We start from the raw sequence: 25577 nt of genomic DNA on the forward strand, positions 1-25577 counted from the left end.
AAGGCCAACAATTCACTAAAAATGTTTTTTTTATTGGTCTTATGATGTATTCTAATTTTTTGAGATAGTGAATTGGTGGGTTTTTGTTAAATGTGAGCCAAAATCATCATAATTAAAAAAACCAAAGACTTAAACTACTTCAGTCTGTGTGCATTGAATTTATTTAATACACAAGTTTCACAATTTGAGTTGAATTACTGAAATAAATGAACTTTTCCACGACATTCTAATTTATTGAGATGCACCTGTATATATATATATATATATATGGGCATCACGATATGGAGGAAAAATGTGGTATGTGAAACGATAATCCTATATAATGATGTCATCCGAGTCTGCGGAACATTTTCCACTTCCATTTTTGATTTGTAACTAGTAGCTTAATAAACATAAAAAAAAACTTTTTCTAGAGCAAATAGTTTTCCTAAAAATTGATGTCTACATATGTGGCAAGTGGGACAAAGTTGTGAAATTTTAAATAATACCAAGCTATAGAGAGTCTGATTTTTATTATCAGATTGTTTATGTTTCCAGGAGTGTTGGTTTTTCATGTTTTTAGACGTTACAGACATTACAGCTGATTTTCTGTAAAGCTGCTTTGGAACGATGTGTACTGAGAAAGCACAAATAAAAAAAACTATTCAAATAAAAATTATTTGACTTGATTTGACTTTTGTTACAGTGGGGGGTTTTTTCTACTTTGGCAACAAAATATCAATGTTCTCTCTTTGTACTCTCTTTGTACTCTCAAACAAACAAGTGATAGCCAATGCTGAAGCATTTTACCAATCAGAAATTAGCATAATTAATTCTGATACAAGTAATAGCCAGCATCGTCCAATCAATGCCAACCATGTTAAAATAAAATTAAACATTATAAATTCTAAATCTATGTACTGATTACCATTTTCCCATGTCTGCCAAACATGTTGAGTGATTCAAACATCATCTGCAGCCTGAAATTGAACTTTTGATAGGAAGATTGGATTGAATTCACTTGGATTCATAGGAAAGCTGTAGGATGCTCCCTTGTTCCCTATTTAGTGAATGACTTAACCTCCAATGTGCTGTCTGCACTGGTCTCAGAACAGTTCGAAACGCACATTATTTTCATCCTAACTTCAAATAAAGCCTCTGAAAGCAATTTGTTTTTTTCTCATTGTGATAATGCATAGTAAATATAGGATTTCTAATGAAAACTTTGTGCTATTGTACCAATTAGCATAAATTGTGTTTAGCAGAATGGTGTTTTGCCATAAATCTCTCAAATTTTAAAACTGGCATATCGGATGAAGCTAGAGACTCTAATCTTTCGACTCAAAAAGGTTTCAATGTAAAAACCTAATTAGGTTTCTTACCAAATGTAGTTTTGTTGGTGTTTCTCCCAAAGACAATCTCCGCTGTGGTCAGTGCCATGTTGTTTTGTCCCATGATTTTGTGTGTCAAAAGTTTAACCCTCTACTGACAGTGCAGAGTGTCCTGAACTGAGATCAGTCTGTTTAAATGAAATTAAATTATGCGTTACATATAGCGAAGCAAAAATACGAAGTCCACGTATGTGGATGCGAGGCCACACGAGGGTACAGTACAATTTACTGAAATGTATCTTCTCTCATGTAATCACCCAGTCTATTTATGTTGAAATGACAATGAAGAAATTGAATGGGGAATATCTCCAGCCCTGGTGCAGTACTCATGGGATCAGCGCCTATGCACACTGCACACACACACACACCAAGTGACAACTGCGCACCCCAATCTATTCTTTGCTATCAGATTTACCTTGAACATTGCTGTATTAAAATCATTCCATTATCACATGCCCTTGCTATATGCATATTGTAATATGTACATTTGCGATATTTCTATAAATGTGATATATCGTGCATCTCATATATATATATATATATATATATATATATATATATATATATATATATATATATATATATTAGCCTATATATTGTGTGGATGAAAAACAGGTTAATTTTTGATATTATTACTTTCTTTTGTTTTGAAGTGAAACATTTGAAACAGGACATTTATTTGACAGATTTCGTGAGAATCACCCAACTGTAAATTATTTTAAATAAATGTGTCTACTAAATGAAAATAGAATTAGATTAAATAGAAAAAACAACAGTTGCATAGTGAGCAGCATAAATTCTCATTGAGAGCTTGTCAGCCAGTTTATCAATATGTGTTCAGCTTGTACACAGCCTGTAATCAGTCGTTTGACCTTGTAATTTTCCTTATACCACTTTAATGTTAGACATTCACTTGGCAAGCCGGTTTAAGTATCATGTTTCAGGAAATGTAAGCATGTCAACACTGGCTTCAGCTGGCGACTGAACAGACACCAAGTCACATGACTTCCCTAAGAACAGAGAGTATTAGATCAGCTGAGAGAGTGAGCAGGAAAACGAAACCTAAGGGTGTCGCTCATGCCTTCTCAGTCACTCCACTAAACACATTTTATGCTTATTGTGATGATGTCTGATGTGGTTGCTATATCCTGATAAAGCCTGAAAGCATTATAGGCTTTTTTAACATTGTCTGTTCAAACAGGTAGGATAATGATTTAAACAGTTCTTTATTGAGATAGTTTCATTGTTTTCAAGAAATGATAGTTAACAATTATCTGCGTGGCTCAATAATCTAATTCAGTTTTCTTTCTCATGGTGCAGTGCATGTTTATTGGTTTATGATGAAGGGAGGAGACTAGTATTTAACAGCACACAATCATATTTGTCATTCCTTTTGGATAGTTGTCTTTGAGTGCATACACATGGTGAGACCTACAATAATGTTTAACTGCCTATTAATCTGTTTATAGAAAGTCCATTCTGTGTTCTTAATAAATTTAAAATGGTTTATTTATTTGGTCAGAGTTAACATAGTGTTCAAGTTGCAGTAAATTGCATTTGTAAGCAATGAGTAATACTAATGAACAACATGTACTTCATGTAATTGTTTTGTTTAACATCTTGTAAACACTGTTATCTAAAAATACTGTTAAATCTGTTATCAAATTAGTTAAAAGTGTAATTTGCGTAAGATTGACACTAATATGCTGCATTATCATTTATTATGTGTTCAAGTTTTGTGTTGTTGTATACTGCATTAAGAATTGATTTTCTTCACTTCCAATTTGGAATTTGTTTTACAATGCAAATTTATAATGATGTCAGTGATAATTTACTCATTGGGGAGATGAAGAATACATATTTTGATCGCTTTTTAGTGCTGACTTTGTCAAGATAAATTTTTTATCTTAATTTGTAAAGATAAATTAGGTATAAAAATATTACTCTGAATAATGTTCATTCTGTGTTTGCAGGCATAAACATGGATGACAGTCCTAAGAACGCAATTTGTCAGAAAGTTATCAAAATAGTGAAAAAGCACCCTGATGGAGTTCCTCTTAATAAGATAGCAAAGATCTTTGCTCAGAGGTACAAACAGGACCTTTTCCCAGCTGAACTTGGGTTCCCCTCGATAAAAAGTTTTGTGACATCTCTTAGCGAAGACCTGTGGGTGGAAGATGGTGTGATCTTTCACAGGACCTACAGTGGTTTTCTGACAGGTAATGATTTCACAGGATTTGTCAACTCTGGAAAAAAGAGTCACTGGAAGAAATCGTAATTGCTACTAATGGAACTAGTTAACTGCTGTTAAGTGAATTATGATTTTCCAAACAGATTAAACCTAGTAGGAGTCTCAATGGTGAATCGCCAGTTAGAGTATAATTTTATCTGGGACATGGCTGAAGAACTGTCAGGAAAAGTAGCTTCAAATACATAACATTATCAGAGAAGTTTTCAAGATGAATGACTGTGCTGTCACATATTTTGCAGATGCAGAATTTGAAAAAACATGTAAGGATGTTGTGGAGTTGGTAAAAAGCTACCATGATGGTATTCCTCTTTCTAAAATATCAGTATTTTTCAACCGGGCATACAACAGACCTCTAAAAAAGACAGAGCTGGGGTTTCCCTCAATATCGGCTTTCATCGACTTTCTCAGTAGAGAGCTACAGGTAGAAGATGGTCAAATCTACTTCAGAAAAGCTGAGCCTGAAGCTTCAACATCTACAGGTAATGATTTGTCAGCTGAAATGGCTCACGTTTAGAAAGTAAAAAAATGTACTTCTTGTTATCCGCACTCTTATGTTCCTTGTTTATAATTTTATGATTTCCTTAGCACCTGTGCACATTAGAGGAGTTTTTAAGGATGTCGTGGAGCTGGTTCAAGAACATCCAACGGGCATTCCTCTCAAGAAGTTGTCTACATTCTTTAGTCAAAAGTACCGGAGGAACCTGACAGTGTCAGACCACGGTTTCCTTTCAATCGCCTCCTTCATTGATTCTTTGAAAGATGTGCTATTGGTGGAGCATGAGAAAGTCTTCCACAAGAAATATAGAGGAGCACCTGCAAACAGAACAACTGTAAAAAAAGAAATAACACCTGCAATCCCAATAACTGTAAAGAAAGTATCAACACCTGCATTCCCAATAATTGTAGATAAAGAACCAATACTTCCAGTCCCAATAACTGTGAAGAAAGGACCAACAGCTGCGAGTCCAACCCTGCTAACAAACCCTCCAGTCTGTTTTGGAGCTGACTCTGCTCAAAACGGCAGTGAAATGACACAAGAACAACTTCTCGATAATGTTAAAAAGGTTATTACAAAATTTCCAGCTGCAAGCCATTCCATTAGTGAACTGCAGAAGGGCTACTTCATCTTATTTGGGTCAGCACTGCCATTGAAACTCTACATGTCATTGTATGACAAACAAACAGCTAAACCGCTCTCTTCCTCTGGTCCAATCGTAGATCAGGGACAAGCAGGAACAAAGTGGCTTGCTGGTAAGAAATAATAATTTATCTTTTGTTTTTAATAAATACACCTCACGATGTTGTCAAATCTTTAAAAGCACCTTGTTGACTTGCTCTTGTAGCACCACCACAGAATATCACAGAGGAACCAAAGATGGTGCAGCCCAAACCCATGCCCATTGGGGTTAATAAACAAGTGGTCCGGTCCAAGACAGGGTCCCCTTTGTTGCAGTTTCCAAATTTCACCACCTCCCTCAATGCAACCTCTGATAATCTGTCCATCAGGGACTTCCCAGCTCTTGGTTCCAAACTGTCCAAAGATGAGGAGAAGTCGAAGGAGGGTAGGGGCCCAGTCTTCCATGAGTCCTTCTATAGCCAGGTGAGGGAGATACATGGTGCCAACATGAGGTCAGCAGAAGCCTTGCTGAATGAGGAAGACACCGTTAGAAGACGACAGAAAGCCATGAGCTCAAGTGATGTAAACAGTTTGGTGGAGGACGTCATGAGAGCCCTTGCAGCCGAGGGAGAGCATGTGACAAGCGAGAGGGTCTGTGTCTTGTAAAATAGCATACTACACCTATTTTTGGCTCATTATGATGTTAAAGCCCTGACTTAATTTTTATATTCCAGGTGATAAACAGAGTATGCTCACTTTTACAAGTGTCCTCCATACAAGATTTGAAGATTGACCCTCGTAGGCATCTGCCTGCAGTGCAGGAACTTCAGCGTACCATTAAAGAGATCAACATGTTCATTGCAGTAAGAAGTGTTTAACAAAAGTCCTGGAGCAGGTTTATGTATCAAATACATTTTCTCACACCACGCAGGCTTAAAAGTTTTGTAATGTTTTTGATTCCAGTGAAGATTGGAGTCGGTTTTTTTTTGGGTGACTCCTTTGAAGTCCTCCACTGGTTTTAATTATTTTAATGTGATTTTGTCATTTTTTCTATTTCAGTCAGTGGAAGCAGTATCTTCAGTGTGCACACTTTACGAACTGGGTCAGAGTTTGGCCAACCTGAAGAACAAGAAGCGCTTTGAAGAGCTCCACTTGGGTCCTCTCTGCAAGATCCCTCTTATTCACCGCTTGTTCCTAATAGATGTAAATACTAAAGATGATGATGTGCATCAGATTGAAACTGTGGACATTCTTAGGGTGAGTCAGCTTGGCACAAGGTAGCCACTGGCTGTCAACTTAATGACCCAGCAATACAGTTGACACAAGGACACACACAATCTACACACATTTCTTCAAATTGTGACATGAAGGAAACTAGTTCTCACTCTTACTCATTGTACACTATGGTATTCTCACTGTAGAGTCTCCGGATGTTCAGGAAAAAATGCAGGACACCTAGAGTTGACCTTCCTGAATTCCTGAAGCACCTTGCAGACCAGTACAGCTGTGAGTCACCATATGAACTTGGCATCAGGATCCAGAGTCTTGGGCTGCCCATTTCGGTAATATTCTCCATTAGCGTTACCATGTAGTCAGGGCTTGACATTAACACCAACCCACCCACCAAATGCAGGTAGAAATCGGCAGTGGCTGGAAACTCTAGCCACTTTGGCGGGTGATGTTTCAGGGTTTTTCCTGCATTTAAAATTCTGTGAATGTTGGGCTGCTGAAGCTATTGCGGCGCAGATCACAAAACTTATGCAACTCATTTGAAATTTTGCACAGATTGTTCTACAGCGCTTTGAAGGAAGTAAAACATCTCAAACGGCTAGACAGCCTCAACATTATAAAGAGCACTGAAGAGAAATAGGTGGAAACAACACTGTGGCATGTACCAACATAAATTATTAGACTTTTCAGTCTAGACATCATCACCCTTACTAAAATTTATTAAAAAAAAATGTACTGTAGTAACACTAAGAGGCTGTCTACACTGGGCACATTGAAGCGAATGTTCTAAACCGTTTATTTGTCTTGTTGGCAGGAGTAGAGCCAGCGCATGCAGCGCAAAATGAAACAGGACATCAGTTTACTGATGGCACAATACACTGTAATGGATGCTTCCAATGTAGACTGCTTTATGGATTATAATGGTGTCTATTTGCTTTTGACTCAACATGCAAACTAACATCATCGTTTTCCAAATTATTTTGTGTTAGGATTCCTGTAGTTCAACTGGTAGAGCACAGTGCTAGCAATACCAGGGTCATGGGTTCAGTTCCCAGTGAACACACAAACTGATAAAAAATGAATACCTTGAGTGCACTGTAAGCATCTGCTAAATGCGTAAACATACTAGAGAGCATTTTTGAAAGTCTCTGTTTTCGGTGGAGGAAAACAGTGTTCCAGTGTGGATGAGAGGCGTGAACATAGCAAAATCAAGAATCAGAAATGTATTTGTGTGGACGTAGCCTGAGACAGTACAATGTAGACTCTACTTATATCCTTCACATCCTCATTTTTGTCAAATGAAATATACTGTCCACTCTGACTAAGGTCTGTTATAATGGGTTAGTACATGTCTGCATTGCTTTTTCCATGCTGTGTTCTTAGACTTTGAATAAGGCATCAGCTACTGAGCATAACTGCATGGATAAAGCCAAAGAAGCCATTCAGAAGGAGATTCAGGAGGAGGTGGATGCCAGAATGTTTAAGATCAAGAAGAACCTTCTAGAACCAGCCCAAGGACCTGTGCTCTTCTCCCAGACAGGCTGCTCTGAGCTCAGGAAAAAATACGCAAATCTGACCGCTTCTGATGCAGTCCTGGAAGTCTTCATAAATTCTGAAGGCATCTTTAGTAAAACTATGACCAAGGTGAGCAACTTTTTACTAAGGTGTTGGGGTTTTCAAACATATCTTGTCCCGAAACGTTTGTGCTGTGGACATGAATGATATGTCACATTGTGTTTCTTATTGGAAATAAAGTATATTTCATGTTACATTCTTGGTAGTTCCATTGGTAATTATTTACAGCTACTGTTTAAGGATGTATGGAGGGGGCAGGTGGAAGAACGAGAGGGAGCTGAACGTACTGGCTGCTCTCTTCGTTAATATGATGTCACGCTCATCATCTGCTAATCCCATTCAAAAATGTAATTTACCATTGCTACTTGCGTCATCAACATTGATTGCTTTTTGTCCTCCAATTGCTGTTTGTACTGACCTTTCCTTCCTCATTCACATTTTAGGGATTAAAATGTGGTTGTCACAGAAATGTACCACCAGAAATAACCCAAAGTGTTAATGCCATGCCTGCTCTGATTTGCTTAATTGAATTTTAATGAGACCATTGAATAAATCCTTTATTTCAAATTTATCCATTTTCATCAACAGTTATGTCATAAAGGGCTGTTCACACAGGATGTGTGCTCGAGTTAAAATAACTAGATGGGGGAGCACCGGAATTGAACAGAAGACACATTTATAAGCATATTAACTCTCATATGCTGTTGCTTATATAAACACTTTTTTTGTCTACAGACGGTTCAGACATTCCTGACATGTATACAAAGAGACAGGCTGGCTAGAGCCTTATTCCAGCTTGCCATATGCTGTGGCTCCTTGGAAGCCCCCCAGGACCTGGTAGCTAAAGAAAAACCTCAGAAAAAAGCAGAGGCAAAGCAAGCTGTGGAAGAGAGAATCACAGAGACACTTCCCACTGAAGGTGACAACTTTGACATTTATCTGATTTTAGCTTGTAGCTTTCTATCTCTTCAACTCTAAAGGCCTATTTACAGCAAGGGTGATGTGACAAAGAGATTTGATTCCCAAGTGATTTTTCCACACTACAGTATTCACACTGAGTGCAAGCTGGAGGTTTGTTTGAAATGCTGTTTCCAGATACCTGACCTAAAAGCTTAAATGTCTTTAAGTGTATAAAACAAAATTTGTTGCAGGGTGAAGTTTTGCACTCCAAGGGGTCCATTGGTTTATATTGTTTTGTTTTGTTTTGACATCTTGTTTGCTTTCGTTCAGAGGCTGACAAAAATGCATGTCACACTTTGTGTGATTTATGTCACTTTGTTGTGTTGCTGTTGGTGTGAATAGGGCTGTACATTATTTTCACTATACACTATTTTCCTATCAGGTTTTTATTTTACCAGAGGATGGTTGTGTGCATAATAAATATCTGTTCTGTTTTGTCACATTTTCAAGCTTCAACAATATACTTTAATGCCTGTTGTGTAAAAGCCTGTTGCTTCTGAGGTAAAGTATTAAAAGCTTGTTACCTTTTGGTCCTTTTTTTGCACAGCTGAGGTCAAGAAGTACTTTCAGGAGTGTGTCTCTAACTTCAAAACCACGCCTACTTTGGCCTACCTTCGCATGCTGGAAAAGAAAATCGCTGAGCACTTCAGGTTCAAAGACTTCAGTCAGCTACGACAAGGGACTTTCTTTGATTTCATGTTTAAAAACAAAAAGGTGTTTTCTCCTACTCACATCTCATTTTCACCAACACTAGGTTTTTTTTTCTTGACTTGTCTGTTGTAACATACCTGGTCTTACTCTTCCTGCAGGTCCTCCAGGAGGCAGCAGGGGGCGCTATCTCTGTTGACAGCCAGGACACTGGAATGTATGGCTTCAGACCTTGCAGACAGGATGTGTTTGAATTCATTAAACAGTGTGGGGAGGGAGATGTCAGCAGAGTGAGTTTATGATGTCAGCTTGTCTGTGGATGTTATGTGTCAAAGCATCTTTTCACAGAAAGACAATTCATGACTCCTGTTAATATTGTTCATGACAGATAAAAAGACTATCTCCCAGCCTCCTGTTTACAGAAACATTGATCATGCACAGAATAACAAACAAGTGTGCTTATCTTCAAATAGATTAATTGCAACAAAAATACAAATACAATATTGGTGGGAATTGGCTTGACAAAAATGTCTTTCCTTTGTTCTTGTTCTTGGATTAGCTGCCATTCATTGAAGCTGCTCTGAGAAGTCATTACAGGATAAGAGACAGCCGAGAGCTTGGTCATGGTCCCCTCACATTTCTTGTGAATTGCACCCAGCGCCAAAAAGAACTTAGCGGGGATGCTATTACCAGTGTTGTACGCTACGAGTGTCCTCTGCTCCCTATCAGTTCAGGGTGAGGCAATCTCTACTTTTCATCAAGTACTAATCACTCTCACCACAATACATGGAAAAGGGTTCTCACGGTCATGGAAAACCTGGAAATATTAGGGAATTTTATTAGTGGATTTTACCAATACAGATAACTAAGGTGGCAGAAAAAGCAGGTAACCCATTAATCGGCCAAAAGTTTTTACAATCAATTTATAGAATGTAAAAAAAAAATATATTCAGTCTTACCTTATTATGAAGGGCAGAAACACAGAGGCCGCAAGAGTCCATACTGAATAAAATCCCAGATGCAGCTTATTGTTCAACCAAAATCCCAATAATAACCAGAAAAAATGAAGATTTGGTGTATAACGCAGAACTTTTATCTGTAAATAAACACAAAACACACTGGGGACAATTATTTTGAGAGTTGGCTCCGTTAAAATGCTATATATTTAAGTATTTACCAAATTTAGCTTTTTATAGCCTATATATTTCACCAGATGAGGTTTAATGAGGAATAAGTTTTATTATTATTATTCCGTCACTTAAATTTTGAACACTTAATTTCTAATTAAAATAACAAAATATGCATTGAAGTGAGGATAAAAATATGGATGAATATTGTCAATAGTGACAGATGTAGAGACGAGGTGTCAGGGATTGTTTATATTTTACTTCTAGAGGCTGTTGTTATACTGAAAAATCAGTTTTAATTGTGGAATCCTTCAGTGCCAGCCACAGAGGAGCACGGAGGAAATAAAAAAAGTAAAAAATATCAGCAACTATCAGCATAGATTTTTGCCGATAACAGACATTTCCGTAAAGCAACTATCAGCACAGATTAATCAGTAAAACAGTAATCGGTAAAACAGATATATTGGTCTACCTCCATTTCCCAGACCTAGCAAAGTCATTGAAATTTCTAAAGTGATTATATATTTATCTAGTTTTTTCTTGCTCTGCTGTAAAATATTTCATCAGGTTAGTGCTGTCAGTCGATTAAAATTGTTTTTTTTTTTTTATTGTGATTAATTGCATTTGTGTTTTTAGTTAATCGCGTTAATCGCAGATTCCGAAAATGCTGAAATTTTACACCAGATATACTACTTTTCCCATCAAAATGCATTATTTCCATCTCAGGAAAGAAAACAAAACAATATGTAGCAATATCATGCTTTATTAACATTTTCCAAACAAAGCCTTCCACAGTATAAAGATAGAAATGCACTAAAATAGCACCAATTCAAGTAACATTAAACATTTCCCAAAGTCTAAGTGGGAGGTTGACTAATTAAAAGAAGTAGTCTCCCCATAGGTTCAGTATTAATTGCAATTGACATTAAATCTCTTAATCTTTCATCCTCCACAATATTAATCTGTCAGTAGATTGTGGCTATCTGCTTTGCTACAGCAATCATGAAGCTGTGTTCATGATTCGCGTCGGAGCCTCGGCGTCAAGCGTTGCTGTGAACTCCACATGAAAAGCGCTTGCAGACAAAAACGTGTCATTCTGGGTTTTGGTGATAGTTAAGACTTGGCATGCTTCTGTGGTAATTAAAATGTGCCTTCCATAGGCGGAAAATTACTTGATTTTTATCTCAAGTCCCATCTGGGCTTGTTTTGTACATCAAATAGAGCTAAGAGGTACTTTTTCCATCATTTGATCACTGACACGGAATCACTGTTGTGTGTGTATTATGAAGTGTGTGTCAATGTTATGACTCCAGGCGGACACATCCCAAAGGTTCTGCCTCCCAACAAGTGTTTATGCTGGTTTATGCTGTATTAACAGTAAATGCATTAATCACGATTAAGAATTAATTAATGTGTTAAACTTTTTTAATTAATTGCATGTGTATTAATAATTAATACCTCTACATCGGGTAGATATTACGCTTGTGTTGTGTTGTCTGATTGTTCATTTGAATCGGTTCCTTTCAATGAACCAGGCAAACAGATTCACAAATAAGTCTAAATGTTTCATTAGCGAATCTGTATGAATAAAAATGATTTAAAAAAAAATTCTTATCCAGTTAACAAAAACAAATGGAAAGGTTATGGAGAAGTCATTTCATTGGAAATTCATTGGTCAAAAGGTGTGGGAATGCTGTTGAAACCTATGACCTGTAAATGTGATTTGATTGTTAAAATGAAGGTTGATTGATCCTGGACACAAGCATGTGTTTTTGTGTGATCTCAGTGAGTGTGTGGCAGATACAGTGGGTTTGCTGGGAGAGGTGAGCCGCGATCAAGCACTGGCGAGTCTGCTGTCAGTTCCTCTGCTACAGGAACTGGGGGAGTGGAGTCAGTGGGAGCTGGTGTTTCAGCCCAACCACGGCCCTCTCAAAGACTTCATCGACAAGTACTGTGGTAGGTCACTGAAAGAAACATGTGAAGCATGTCTTTTAAAGGGATCTTAAAGTCATTTACTCACCCTCATATTGTTTCTAAAACCTGTATGACTTTCTTTCTTTTGTGGAACACATGAGGTGATGTTTCGAAGAATGTTCATGTTGCTCTTTTGCATACACCAAACGCATACAGTGACCAGGGACTTTCAAGCTCCAAATAGGACAAAAAATGCATCATTAAAAAAAAACAAAGTAGTCTACTTTTCATTTAACTTTTTCTGATGACTTATAAAAGCTTTGTGTGATGAACACACCGAAAGTTATTGTTCACTGATAAGCTTTTTCTCTGCAGAAGCTCTCAAATCTAAATGACCCATGCACAGATTTAAAATTGACGCATTCCGCCAGATTTGGAAAAGCCATTGGTTTTCTCGTGTCTCGTAACCAAACTTGCTATGCTACTTTGCTATGCCAGAGGACAAGAATTCATAAAAGATTACTTAAATTATGATCTGTTCCTCCCACAAAGCTATAGTATGGCTTCAGAAAACTTATAGAATATAACACACAAGTCATATGGGCTACTTTGATGGTGCTTTTTTGAGCTAAACTGCCCCTGGTACTCCATGCTTGCGTTGAATGCGAAAGAACAGAGTGAAACTATTTTCGTTCCAAGCCATTTCGGTTTGGAAATTGGTAGAAAATAGTAAATAGATAAGAGAGGGGCACATCTAAGACATCTAAGGATTCACTAAAGCCATTTTTAGATCGCTATTAAATTGGCTCTTCTCTGTAAAAACAGTCTGTCTTTGATTTCAGTGAAAAAAAGAGTCATTTTCTAAGGAAAGATTGAATGGTAAAAAGTAATAGCCTGTGCTTTGGTTCTCACTTCAAATTGCCTTTTATTTATTCAGGTAAGACTGAACTGCTGGCCCTTGAGGTTATTCCTGGTGTGCTACTGAGGGTTACTGCTGAGACAGGGGACAAACACTTCGCAAAAGCAGCACAGGCTCTGGACCCGGTCGGCACAGCTGGCCACTTGGTCTCCATTGTGGTGGCTGATGGGATACCTAACACCCCCACTGCACTCCTGGCCAATCACATGGAGAGTGCACTAAATGTAGCAGTTGCACAGGAAGGTAGGAGGTGCTCTTCTCACACCGCAAGTGTCACCACACTTCATCATTTATTCGCTAGCTTTAGTCAACGTCCTTGTCACTTTGAAACAAACTCTCGTAAACTGGTTTGTTTATCTACAGTAGCTTTAATTCACTGGCTTTCTTCCATCCATATACACGGTTTACACAGGTTTCTGGTATTAGTAAATATTAAAGGGGTAGTTCATTTACTCGCTTTCATTTTGTTCCAAACCTGTTTGATGTGGAACACAAAAGGAGATGTTTGGCATTGTATGCAAAAAAGATTATGCCTCAAATCTCCGTTTGTGTTCCAACAAAGAAAGTTATATGGGTTTAGAACAACATGAGGGTGAGTAAATGACAGAATTTTAATTTTTTGGATGAACTATCCATTTAATAACCGTAAATGTCTTGCTTGCATTCTTGGTTGGATACAGATATAACGACAGGGGAAGATGGCTACTCATACAGTGCTGTGGCTAGGTTTGTGCTTGAATGCATCACACAAATGCCTACAAGAATCTGCAAGGAACTCCTGCAGCAGGTACTGAGCAGTGCAGCTCTTTTCCTTGATTTGATAAGTAAAATGAATTAATCTGTCATCAAATTTCCCTCATTAAATTCTGAAAGTTACCAGCTTTCATCAAAGTAACAGCTCATGTGGGAGATCAGTAGTATTAGTCAAATATTAATAGGCAAAGATAATTTCCCATTATGACTCTGAGGTCAAATTAAGCTTTAGCTGCCGGAGACAAGTGCGCTGAGACAAGATGATGTCTTGGCAGCAGGTGGGTGGGTAGCAAAGGCTCTCATAGGGGAAAAAAAAATGCTAGATCTAGGTTGTTGTCATGACAACCATTGCCAATAATCATTTAGCAGGGCCACATTCTTCGGCAGGTTAGAAGATCACTCTACTGTCAGATCATTAGTTCCTAACCCCTTCAGTGCTGTTTCTTAATTCCCAGAATAACACAACCATTTTCATCAAGTGCAAAGGGAGGTCATATATTGTATTATGTTTACTGGTGCGTGTTTGGTTTATCAGTTATAGACTGATATATCGCCCAGGTTGATTCGTCATATAGTTTGCCAGTTTACATGTACATCGATACGCTGATAACTCCTAAAAAAATCAGCTTTTTAAAACAAATCAAACAAAGCAAGAAAACAGTGTTTACATGAGATTTATAATACAATCAAGTTATTCTCTGCTTTTGAGGTCTAACCGTAAAGAGGGATGCGCACAATACTTACGTACTTTGGATAATTCGTTAAGAACACCGGTAAAGGTGTTGACATGCAATGCATAATTGGGTTAATGGGCAAAAATCTACCCATGTTGATCGCTTTATTTTTAAGCCGTTTATGACCTACACCGATAAAGGCAAACAATTTAAAGGGATAGTTCACCCCAAAATAAAATTTCTCTCATCATTTACTCCCTCATGCCATGCGTATGACTTTCTTTCATCTGCTGAACACAAACGAAGAGTTTTAGAAGAATATCTCAGCTCTGTAGGTCCAAACAATGCAAGTGAATGGTGGCCAGAACTTTGAAGGTCCAAAAAGCATATAAAGGCAGTATAAAACGAATGCATATGACTCCATTGGTTAAATCTATATCTTCTGAAGCAGTATGATAGGTGTGGGTCCTTTATTTACTATAAATTCTCCTCCCTGTCCAGTAGGTGGCGATATACACAAAGAATGCAAATCGCCAAAAACAAAAGAAGAAGAATGTAGAAGTAAAAGTGAAAGTGGAAATTTATAGTAAAAAAGGAATAAAATATTGATCTTTTTCTCACCCACACCTATTATATCGCTTCTGAAGATATAGATTTAACCACTGGAGTCATTTAGATGACTTTTATGCTGCCTTTATGTGATTTTTGGACCTTCAAAGTTCTGGTCACCATTCACTTGCATTGTATGGACCTACAGAGCTGAAATATTCTTCTAAAATCTTCATTTGGGTTCAGCAGAAGAAAGAAAGTCATTCTCATCTGGGATGGTATGAGGGTGAGTAAACGATGAGAGAATTTTCATTTTTGGGTGAACTATCCCTTTAATGTATTTACATGACCACACCCATTGTTGGGTTGTCCATGTAAACATGCTCAGTGAGCCTGTATACATGCACACCAGTACAGTGATAACTCCCAAAATTCAGCTAATTAAAAAAATCAGACAAAACAAGAAAACTGCGTGTACATGAGATTTAAAATAATCTACTTCAATCCGTGAAGAGGCATGTGCACAACACTTTCGGTCATTGGATAAGCCAGTATTAACACCGGTTAAGGTGTTTACATATAACGTGAAATTGGAGTAATAGGCAAAAATCTACCCTTGTCGACTGGTTCATTCTGAAGCAGTTTGTGAACTTACACCAATAAAGGAAAGCCGTTTAATGCGTTTATATGACCACACATGTTGTCGGCTTATTAAGCATAATCAGTGTAAGAACTTGCATGTAAACATGCTCATTATTTGACAAGATTTTCAAGATTATCGACATCGTCTGATAATAAACATTACTGTAGTAAATTTAAGTAAACATTGTGTACAAATTTTTTTTTTACATTTAATTTGCTGTCATTAAATTGTATTATGTATATATTGACATGCTCTGTAGAGTATTAAAAAAACTATATCGGTCGACCACTACTAATGGGTTAATGAGCTACACAAAGCAACATTAAGATATTATAACTTTTGGTGTTTTTGATTTTATTCTGACAACACTTTGCAGGTGTTTTTGGAGCCTCTCTCTAAAGTGCTCGGTCAAGCCAAATCTAAAACCCTCCTCCTGGATGCCGCACGTTCAAAAACACGTCACCTGAACAAACTCCATCAGATGGGCCTCCTGCTCGGTATAACCGAGTGGAGAGCTGACTTCAACAACAAACTTGTTTTACCAACTGCTCCTGAAGTGCACGCACAGATAAATAAGGTTTTAATTCCCATTTTGTTGAATCATAATCATATGAAATAAGTGACTGAGAAAATGTTATTCATGACACACCTTACATTCCCTACAGTCTGTGGTGGTGGAAGACTCTATGAGTGACATGTCATCTGTGTGGAGTTTGAATGTGTCAGACAATGAAGCGGAAATGGTGCCCAGCACTTCCTCCAGCAGCCCTAAAAGATCTAGTCAGCAGGGTGAGTTTTGCTACCTCTGAGTCCGACAGAAGTGAAATATTTTTTCTTGCTCTTCTGGAATAAAATTGTTTAATCTAATAGTTCAATCAAAAGATGGCCTAATGAGATAATGAAAACCAATATGCATTCGGGACTGTGATGTTTACACGTATAACTTGTGTGTAGAACTACTTGCTTGGGGGCTATTCACACAGTACACGTTCTTGCATTCAAAAACAGTTAGACAGAAAGCAGTGGTGGAATGCAGCCATCTTGGAACAGGATTTTAAAGTTGACCATCTTTTTACTTGTCACAGCATCTCAAAAATATGGTGCTCATAGTATAAGACACTGAAAAAACAGCAAGATGCATCACAACATTTAAAAAAAAAACACATCCTGTGTGAACGGCCCCTTACACCATTAAAGGAATATTCTGGGCTCAATACAAGTAAAGATCAGTCGACAGCATTTGTGGCATTATGTTCATAAGTGACTTTATCACGATAATATCATGTTAACATGCATAATGATTGGGGGCCTGGGTAGCTCAGCGAGTATTGTCGCTGACTACCACCTATGGAGTTGTGAGTTTGTATCCAGGGTGTGCTGAGTGACTCCAGCCAGGTCTCCTAAGCAACCAAATTGGCCCAGTTGCTAGGGAGGGTAGAGTCACATGGGGTAACTTACTTGTGGTCTCTATAATGTGTGGTTCTTGCTCTCAGTGGGGTGCATGGTGAGTTGTGCCGTGGAGAATAGCGTGACGTCTCCACACGCGCTACGTCTCTGCGTTAACGTGCTCAACAAGCAATTGGGCATTCCAAATTGGGGTGAAAAGGGGAGAAAATCACCAAATAAAACATGCGTAATGTTTACATCTTGTGGCTATACTTTTGAAACATTGAGTATTTATACATTTACGGATTGGCCCTATTCACTTCCATTGTAAGCGCCTCACTGTAACCCAGATTTGTGCTTTTTTTTAAAAGAAAAGGTGGGACAAGTCTAAATGAATTTTTGTGGTAATCAACATTATGCCACAAATGCTGTCGATTGAACTTAACTTGTATTGAACCTGTTAAAATATTGCTTAGAAACAGCCAAAGCCACCATTCAAAGTTCGAAATTGTCCTAGCAATGCATTCATAGAAAACCAGTCAACATCTTGGAACACACTGGAACAGTAGCAAAAACTGCCTGTTTTTTTCAGTGAAATATGTAAAATGAAATTACAGCAATTATGCGCAAGAAACCTTGACTAACATAAGTTACTTGTGTGGGGAAATGTTTTTGAAGTGTGTGATATGGTCCATTAAAGCACTTCCTTTGTCTTGTAAATACTTCTCTTCATTCAGACAATGAAAGTGATGATAATGATGATGATGAAGAGGAGCAAATGTTTGAGCTGTTGTCTGAGCACAGTAAAGATACGGACAGCAGTGTGGAGGGAGGAGACGAGGACAGTGAAATTCAGGCTGAAGACCAGACACCTGTTTCTCAACCAGAGAAAGAAGTGGATGACAGGCACAAAGCCATCATAGAGGACATCAGGTTCATTCAGCTCTCACACTGTGTATTAACCAGGCACAGCACAATAAAGTGACGAGCAGTGAAAACTGTATCTGTAACTACGTAAATCTAAGTTTTTGTCCTAACCAGCATCAATTGTGATGAACAACAAATGGGTTAATTGGGTTCTATTTCTGTGGCATCGTGCTGGATTGTCCTGAAATCTGATATCAATTGAAATCTGATTGGCCCCAAATCCTGTTCCACAAAGTTGTATATTAAACATCAAATATGTTCTGACTGGCTGTGATTGCTTCCTACAGTGTGAACAGACAAATTATTTTGCTGGAACTTGCCACAGGACACTGTGTTAGTTTTAATTTACTCTGGCACCACAGTCATACTTGTTAGATTTTTTTACATTTATGAAAGTCCAGTAGTTTTGGTCTGTACTTATGCTGTTGCCACTGCCGCCCTTCTGTTGCTGTAGAAAAACCGAGTTCGGCATTGGCGTCGAGCTGAATGAGGAGGGTCAGAACTTAATGAAAAAGCAACAGGAGAGACTGGGGCGAAGTCTGGAACGTCTCTCCACTGAGCTCTACAGCAAGGACACCCACTTCGTTCTGGAGCTCATTCAGGTCAGTACCCATATCTTCTATCTAGAGGAAAGCATCACTTCATACAGCCACTGTAGCAGCTACTGAATTTTTTTTATTGTATGCAGAATGCTGATGACAACAGTTATCCTGATGGGGGAGAGCAGCCAGCTCTGACCTTCATGGTGGAGAAAGACTGCATTACCATATTGAACAACGAGTGTGGATTTGAAGAGAAGAACATTCGTGCCATTTGTGATGTTGGCAGGAGCACGAAAGGAAAACACAAATATGGCTATATCGGTACTTGAAATTTCTGTTATTCACATTGTACTATTTGTTGTAAAATCCCAGTCTTTGCAACTTCAAATGATTCAGGAATCAAGAAATTCTGTGTGGCCTGTCATCATGTTTCCACATCTTGTTTTAACAAACAACCCTCCCCTTTTTTGTAATACAGGGCAAAAGGGCATTGGCTTTAAATCAGTTTTCAAAGTCACTGACTGTCCCGAGATCCACTCCAATGGCTTCCACATTCAATTCGACAAGACCAGCGGCCCCATGGGGTACATCCTGCCTCACTGGGTTGAGCAGGAAAGAGCTTTGGGCTGTGTTGCCAAGGAGATTGCTGAGCACAGGTTAAAAAAAAATCACAAAAACATTACATTTCCATTCTTGACTCACTTTAAAAGCACCACACTTGATATTTTTTGTTATTAAAGTATTATGGTTTTTTGTTTGTTTTTGTTATAAAGAAGCTCTTTGGTTTCTATTTTATTATTGTAGATGGGCCACACAGATCCACCTCCCTCTGCGATCAGAGAGCTACCAGACAAAAAACCTCTTCCATGATGTGCATCCCTCTTTACTTCTTTTCCTCCATCGCCTTCGTTCCATCACCATCATCAATGAGGTGAAGAATGTGCCCTCCAACAGAAACTTAAAGAAAAACCCAACCCAAAAATGAAAATTCTGTCATTATTTGCTCACCCCCATGTTGTTCCAAACCCGCGGAACACGTTATGATACATTTTGAAGAATGTGCTGATCGCTGTTTTCCATGCATTTACAATGAATGGACACTGGAACTTGCAATGTTCCTCAAGGAGAGAAGTAGTGATTTTGGATTTATGAACAACTCACTCTTTTGAGTTTTGATCTTAGATCTTTTCAATGAATCAGTTGATTCGGTTCATGAAACTGGTCTGAACGATGTACTTTCATGAGAGCTAGTGTGGATTTCGATCTTATTTTTCGATCTGTTTTTTATCCAAAACGTATGACTTCAGAAGACTCTAAATATAACGCGCAAGTCACATTTACCACTGCATAATACTTTATTGGTGCTTTTGCCTCTTTTTTGAAGCTTGAAAGCTCCAGTCCCCATTTATTATAATTGCATGGAAAAGAGCAATCAGTACATTCTTCAGAAGTTCTCATTTTAGGGGCCTGGGTAGCTCAGCGAGTAAAAACGCTGACTACCACCCTGGAGTCGCGAGTTTGAATCTGAGTGACTCCAGCCAGGTCTCCTAAGCAACCAAATTGGCCCGGTTGCTAGGATGGGTAGAGTCACATTGGGGTAACCTCCTCATGGTCGCTATAATGTGGTTCTCGCTCTCGGTGGGGCGCGTGGTGAGTTGTGCGTGGATGCCGCGGAGAATAGCGTGAAGCCTCCACACGCACTAGGTCTCCGCGGTAATGCGCTCAACAAGCCACGTGATAAGATGCATGGATTGACGGTCTCAGATGCGGAGGCAACAGAGATTCGTCCTCCGCCACTCGGATTGAGGCGAGTCACTACAACACCACTAAGACTTAGAATGCATTGGGAATTGGGCATTCCAAATTGGAGAGAAAAAAAAAAAAAGTTCTCCTTTTATGTTCCATGGAAGAAAGTCATACAGGTTTGGAAAGCCATGATGGTGAGTAAATTATGACAGAATATTAATTTATGAGTAAACTATTCCTTTCATGCCTTCACTCAAAAATGTTTAACTTAATTTTGCTTGACATTTATAAGGCCGAGAAGCGAATGGTGTCGATGACCCGTCGAGATCTGAGCCATAATATTCTGGAGGTAACGCATACTGGTGGTGTAGAGCGTTGGCTAGTGGTCAAGAGAATGCTTTACCCTAAAAAGGCAAGTTGGGTATCTTTCTCTCGTTCTCACTTACTCACTCACTCACTCACATACACACACACACACACACAAACACACTGGATAGACCCCCCATCTCACAGACACCCATTGCCAATGGTAAAATGTGAGACTTGCTATTGTAACATTTGTATTGTTTACCTGCATCCTTGTCTCAGTTTTACCTTTTCTTAATTGGCCTCTGTTCAGTTCTCTTGACATGGTATCTTACAAGCTGCTGCTTTTGATGTGCTGTGTTTGGAGATCGTGGAGTTATGCAAGTGTTCCACTGCTTTATACCCCTGAGAGCCAAAATGTTCTATATTCTTTCTCATTCAAACTTCATGCAAGAAAGCTTATTAGCGAAGTGCAGTGAATGAGTTTCTTTTGTCTGGAGTTTCTGCAATGACAGTTTGTACTCTCCATTCTAACAACCTGCAGAGATTTTTTTTCAATCATACTTCTCTGCTGACTGGAGACAAGATCATCTAGGGCTGGGTATTGTCAACTACCTCATGATATGATACACGTCACGATACATATATCATTATTCAATACGACACAATGCATCACAAAACAACATCAGATGTTGTTTGCTACATTTTGTCCAGTGCAGTGCCTTATAGAAAACAGCACTGCCGGTTTTTTACCTGTTTAGAAGACCTGCTTCTACAATAACTGAACTATAGGAAATTATTTGAATCACAAATAAGTAAATAATAATATTGATACTAGAATCTAAAATATTGGTACAATATTGTGAATAAAAGATTTACAGTAATACAGTGGACACAAAAGTATTTGGACACTTTTGGACAGACATATGCTTCGAAATGTCTGAATGTTGTTGCAATAGATCTGCAAACAAATGACGCTGACCTTCTTTCAGAACTAACTTTATGAAAACGTCCAAATACTTTGTCTTCAATTTAAACACTAAATCTATTGTTTAATAGTTTCGAACCTAACAAACTCGCCACAATTCGGGTGGCGGAGGACGATTCTCAGTTGCCTCTGTGTCTGAGACCGTCAATCCGTGCATCTTATCACGTGGCTTGTTGTGTGGAGGCTTCATGCTATTCTCCACGGCATCCACGCACAACTTACCACATGCCCCACCGAGAGCGAGAACCACATTATAGTGACCATGAGGAGGTTGCCCCATGTGACTCTCCCCTCCCTAGCAACCGGGCCAATTTGGTTGCTTAGGAGACCTGGCTGAGTCACTCAGCACGCCCTGGATTTGAACTCACGACTCCAGGGGTGGTAGTCAGCATCTTTACTCGCTGAGCTACCCAGGACCCCCTTGAAAATCTATCTTTAAATAAAAGAAACCTCTTGGTTTGATGTTGTGTTATCTAATGCACACTCACACATTTTTAATTATGTCAAAAGTCTTCAAATACTTTTTGGGGCCACTTTATATTGATATATGATTGAATAGGCACATCCGTACAATTATAGTGGTCAAGTACCGGAAAATGTTATGTTTTCAACATTGTCAACGTGTCCATCCACAGTTGCAAAATGTAAAATGATGATATCACTAGGTTCTACCTTGATATTGAAAACCATACATCTTCAGCTGAGTGTGGCTCTGTGTCTCTTGTCAGATTAAAGAAGATGTGGAGTCGACAGAATTGGCTCTGGCGTTCCAGCTCAGTGATACGTCGTCCTGTGATGTGAAGCCTCAGAAACAGCCCGTCTTTGCCTTTCTTCCTCTTCGCAGCTTTGGTTTCCGTTTCATCATCCAAGGTTTAACATGTGTATATATGACTTAGGTTATTTGTGCTGTTCACGTTTTTTGAATGTCACAATCTTTTCCATATTCTAGGCGATTTTGACATTCCTTCCTCTAGAGAGGATGTGGACAGGGACAGTTCCTGGAACCAATGGCTTCGCTCAGAAATCCCCCAGCTATTTGTGCACGCCATGGATGTCTTTAGTGTAAGATATTTATGCAGATAAACTGCATAGATTTGCATTTTAACTTCAGCTTGAGATAAAGATCGTTGCTCACAGCCTGTTTTAGATTGCTGAATTTAGTGTGTTGCAAATTTAAGGAAAAGATGTTCTTTGTGCTTCTTTGGTTATTTGAATGAGCATTTACAGTTATAATGAGTGTGTGCAATGTAAAACCCACAGCAACACCCAGAGTTCAGTGGCCTGGGAGGCCTCTGTTACATCCTGCAGTTTATCCCTCAACCAAGTGAGATCCTTGACTTCTTTAACCCAGTGGCCAATCAGATCATTCAGCTGCTAAAGGGCAAAGCATGCCTACCAGCGATGGAGGACAATGGTAAGGGTTGATCCTGATGAAATCATAAGTCACCCTATATACTTTCTTAATAAATGTCCCTTGTCTTATTGCACACAATTCATTCGTGCACATTATTAAACATGTTGCTTTTCAGAATCTTCCATCCAAATGAAACAACGATCTCCATCTTTGAAATGACTTTTCTTTGCCGATGACACAACTAAAAATTATTTTAACAAATAATATCATACCCTAACATTTCACCATTACCTATTCAAGATCTAATCAAATCCTGATGGATAGATAGATGGATGGATTGATGGATGGACATGTGGATGGATGGATGGATGGATGGATGGATGGATGGACATGTGAATGGATGGATGGATATGTGGATGGATGGATGGATATGTGGATGGATGGATGGATGGATGGATGGTAGAGATAGACAGACACACAGACAGACAGATGTTAGAAAGATGGATGGATGGCTTGTTTTTTTTTTAAAGAGGAAGTGTGTAAATTCTGCACCACTAGCAGCACCAAATGGAATAGCAAAAATAAGAACTTTTTCACTCCCCCAGTCTGCCATTGATCAAAGAAACAGATAGTCCCACCCTAAACTCATGCCATTAGTGGAGACAGTGTTGCCATGTCGGGCTGGTTTGGATTCTCATTCAATCAGAGCAACATTTTGATAGTACCCCAGTGTTACACTTTTGAGGGAACTCAACTTTCCAGTGGCTTACTTATAATTGTCTCTGCATATTAAGTTTTGATAGGAGAAAGTATTTTAACATCCAAAAAATAACACACTTTATATAACAGCTTACATAATGTTGTGTTTGTTGTAGCTGTTGAAAAACTGAGAGCAGTTGCACTTACTTTCTGAAATGACTGTTTATAGAGGGCAGAGTGGAATTCAAACAGCCTTCCCAGCTTGCTGTGTGTCAGGACCGACTAATCCAGGATGTCATCGGAGGGGAAGATCTGTGTAGAAACCTGAGCCTCTCTTACCTGCATCCTGCCCTGCAGTCAAGCCTCTCCAACTCTCTGCTCAATGCACTGGGCGTCCACCGCCTGCGAGCCACAGAAATCATCACTGTCACCTGCGCCATGGCTAGAGACATAGTGCAGCATGGCAATCTTAAGTCAGGTACACCACAGGCTGTGTGTATTTATTGTGGACAAAGATCTCATTTATACTCTAGGCCCATCTGCATGCTTATTTCACTTTTTTCATTTTCTGAAAATGAAAATGTTTGTGGAGGAAAATCTGTAAATGTATTCAATTATTTTATGTTATTTCTACACTCACCGGCCACTTTATTAGGTACACCTGTACATCTACATATTCATGTGATTATCTAATGAGCCAATCATGTGGCAGCAGTGTAATGTATAAAATCATGCAGATATGGGTCAGGAGCTTCAGTTAAAGTTCACATCAACCATCAGAATGGGGAAAAAAGTGATCTCAGTGATTTAGACTATGGCATGATTGTTGGTGCCAGATGGGCTGGTTTGAGTATTTCTGTAACTGCTGATCTCCAGGGATTTTCACACACAATAGTCTCTAGAGTGTATAGAGAATGGTGTGAAAAACAAAAAACATCCAGTGAGTGGCAGTTCTGTGAACAAAAATGCCTTGTTGATGAGAGAGGTCAACTGAGAATGGCCAGACTGGTTCGAGCTGACAGAAAGGCTACGGTAACTCAGATAATCTCTCTGTACAATTGTAGTGAGCAGAATATCATCTCAGAATCCACAACATGTCGAACCTTTAGGTGGATGGGCTACAACAGCAGAAGACCATTTTGGGTTCCACTTCTGTCAGCCAAGATCAGAAAGCTGGTGCTGCAGTGAGCCTACCATTTGTGTACCTCAGCAGAAATCCAGATTTGTCAAACCAGGCGATGTTTTTCCAATCGTCTACTGTCCAGTTTTGGTGATCCTTTTCTCAATGCAGCCTCAGTTTCCTGTTCTAAGCTGACAGTAGTGGTACCGGGAGGGGTCTTCTGCTGCTGTAGCCCATCCGCCTTAATGTTCGACGTGTTGCTTTTCTGCACAGCACTGTTGCAACGTTTGTTATTTGGGTCACTGTCACCTTCCTGTCAGCTTGGACAGTCTGGCCATTCTCCTCTGACCTCTGTCATTAACAAGCCATTTTCGCCCACAGCACTGCCACTTGCTGGATGTTTCTTGTTTTTTTGCACCATTCTCTATACACTCTGGAGACTGTTGTGCGGGAAAATCCCAGGAGATCAGCAGTTACAGAAATACTCAAACCAGCCTGTCTGGGACACATTTTTTCCCATTCTGATGGTTGATGTGAACATTAACTGAAGTTCCTGACCCATATCTGCATGATTTTATACATTACACTGCTGCCACACAATTGGCTGATTAGATAATCGAATGAATAAGTAGATGTACAGCTGTACCTAATTAAGTAGCTGGTGAGTGTATATTTAAAAATTTTAAAACATGTTAATTTGAGCTGAGAGTACTACACTCTTATTGGTAGCTGAAAGCATAATGTAATTATTCAAATGTAATTAAATTATGAATATACTC

General features: G+C 38.8%; 1 protein-coding gene across 3 annotated transcripts in view; it reads left to right on the top strand.

The window, feature by feature from the left end:
- LOC127422831 (uncharacterized) overlaps positions 1-25577 on the top strand; it is a 60279-nt gene that overhangs the window by 8635 nt on the left and 26067 nt on the right. Inside the window, exons 1-29 of one of the 3 annotated variants that reach the window (XM_051666624.1) lie at positions 2431-2571; positions 2691-2794; positions 3344-3589; positions 3861-4100; positions 4207-4872; positions 4965-5389; positions 5473-5601; positions 5798-5995; positions 6160-6300; positions 7352-7612; positions 8279-8462; positions 9051-9217; positions 9313-9441; positions 9711-9886; positions 12065-12234; positions 13130-13354; positions 13792-13898; positions 16107-16307; positions 16396-16519; positions 17854-18049; positions 18498-18645; positions 18732-18906; positions 19064-19241; positions 19390-19516; positions 20624-20743; positions 22354-22495; positions 22575-22687; positions 22886-23039; positions 23908-24156. In XM_051666624.1, coding sequence (XP_051522584.1) covers positions 3352-3589; positions 3861-4100; positions 4207-4872; positions 4965-5389; positions 5473-5601; positions 5798-5995; positions 6160-6300; positions 7352-7612; positions 8279-8462; positions 9051-9217; positions 9313-9441; positions 9711-9886; positions 12065-12234; positions 13130-13354; positions 13792-13898; positions 16107-16307; positions 16396-16519; positions 17854-18049; positions 18498-18645; positions 18732-18906; positions 19064-19241; positions 19390-19516; positions 20624-20743; positions 22354-22495; positions 22575-22687; positions 22886-23039; positions 23908-24156 — 5383 coding nt within the window. In that variant the 5' untranslated portion in view covers positions 2431-2571; positions 2691-2794; positions 3344-3351. Of the gene's footprint in view, positions 1-2426; positions 2572-2690; positions 2795-3343; positions 3590-3860; positions 4101-4206; positions 4873-4964; positions 5390-5472; positions 5602-5797; positions 5996-6159; positions 6301-7351; positions 7613-8278; positions 8463-9050; positions 9218-9312; positions 9442-9710; positions 9887-12064; positions 12235-13129; positions 13355-13791; positions 13899-16106; positions 16308-16395; positions 16520-17853; positions 18050-18497; positions 18646-18731; positions 18907-19063; positions 19242-19389; positions 19517-20623; positions 20744-22353; positions 22496-22574; positions 22688-22885; positions 23040-23907; positions 24157-25577 lie in introns of those variants that run through there. The other 2 variants (XM_051666623.1, XM_051666622.1) reach the window with 2 other exon arrangements.

This window comes from Myxocyprinus asiaticus, chromosome 32, assembly GCF_019703515.2.
Source record: "Myxocyprinus asiaticus isolate MX2 ecotype Aquarium Trade chromosome 32, UBuf_Myxa_2, whole genome shotgun sequence".
NCBI lineage: Eukaryota > Metazoa > Chordata > Actinopteri > Cypriniformes > Catostomidae > Myxocyprinus > Myxocyprinus asiaticus.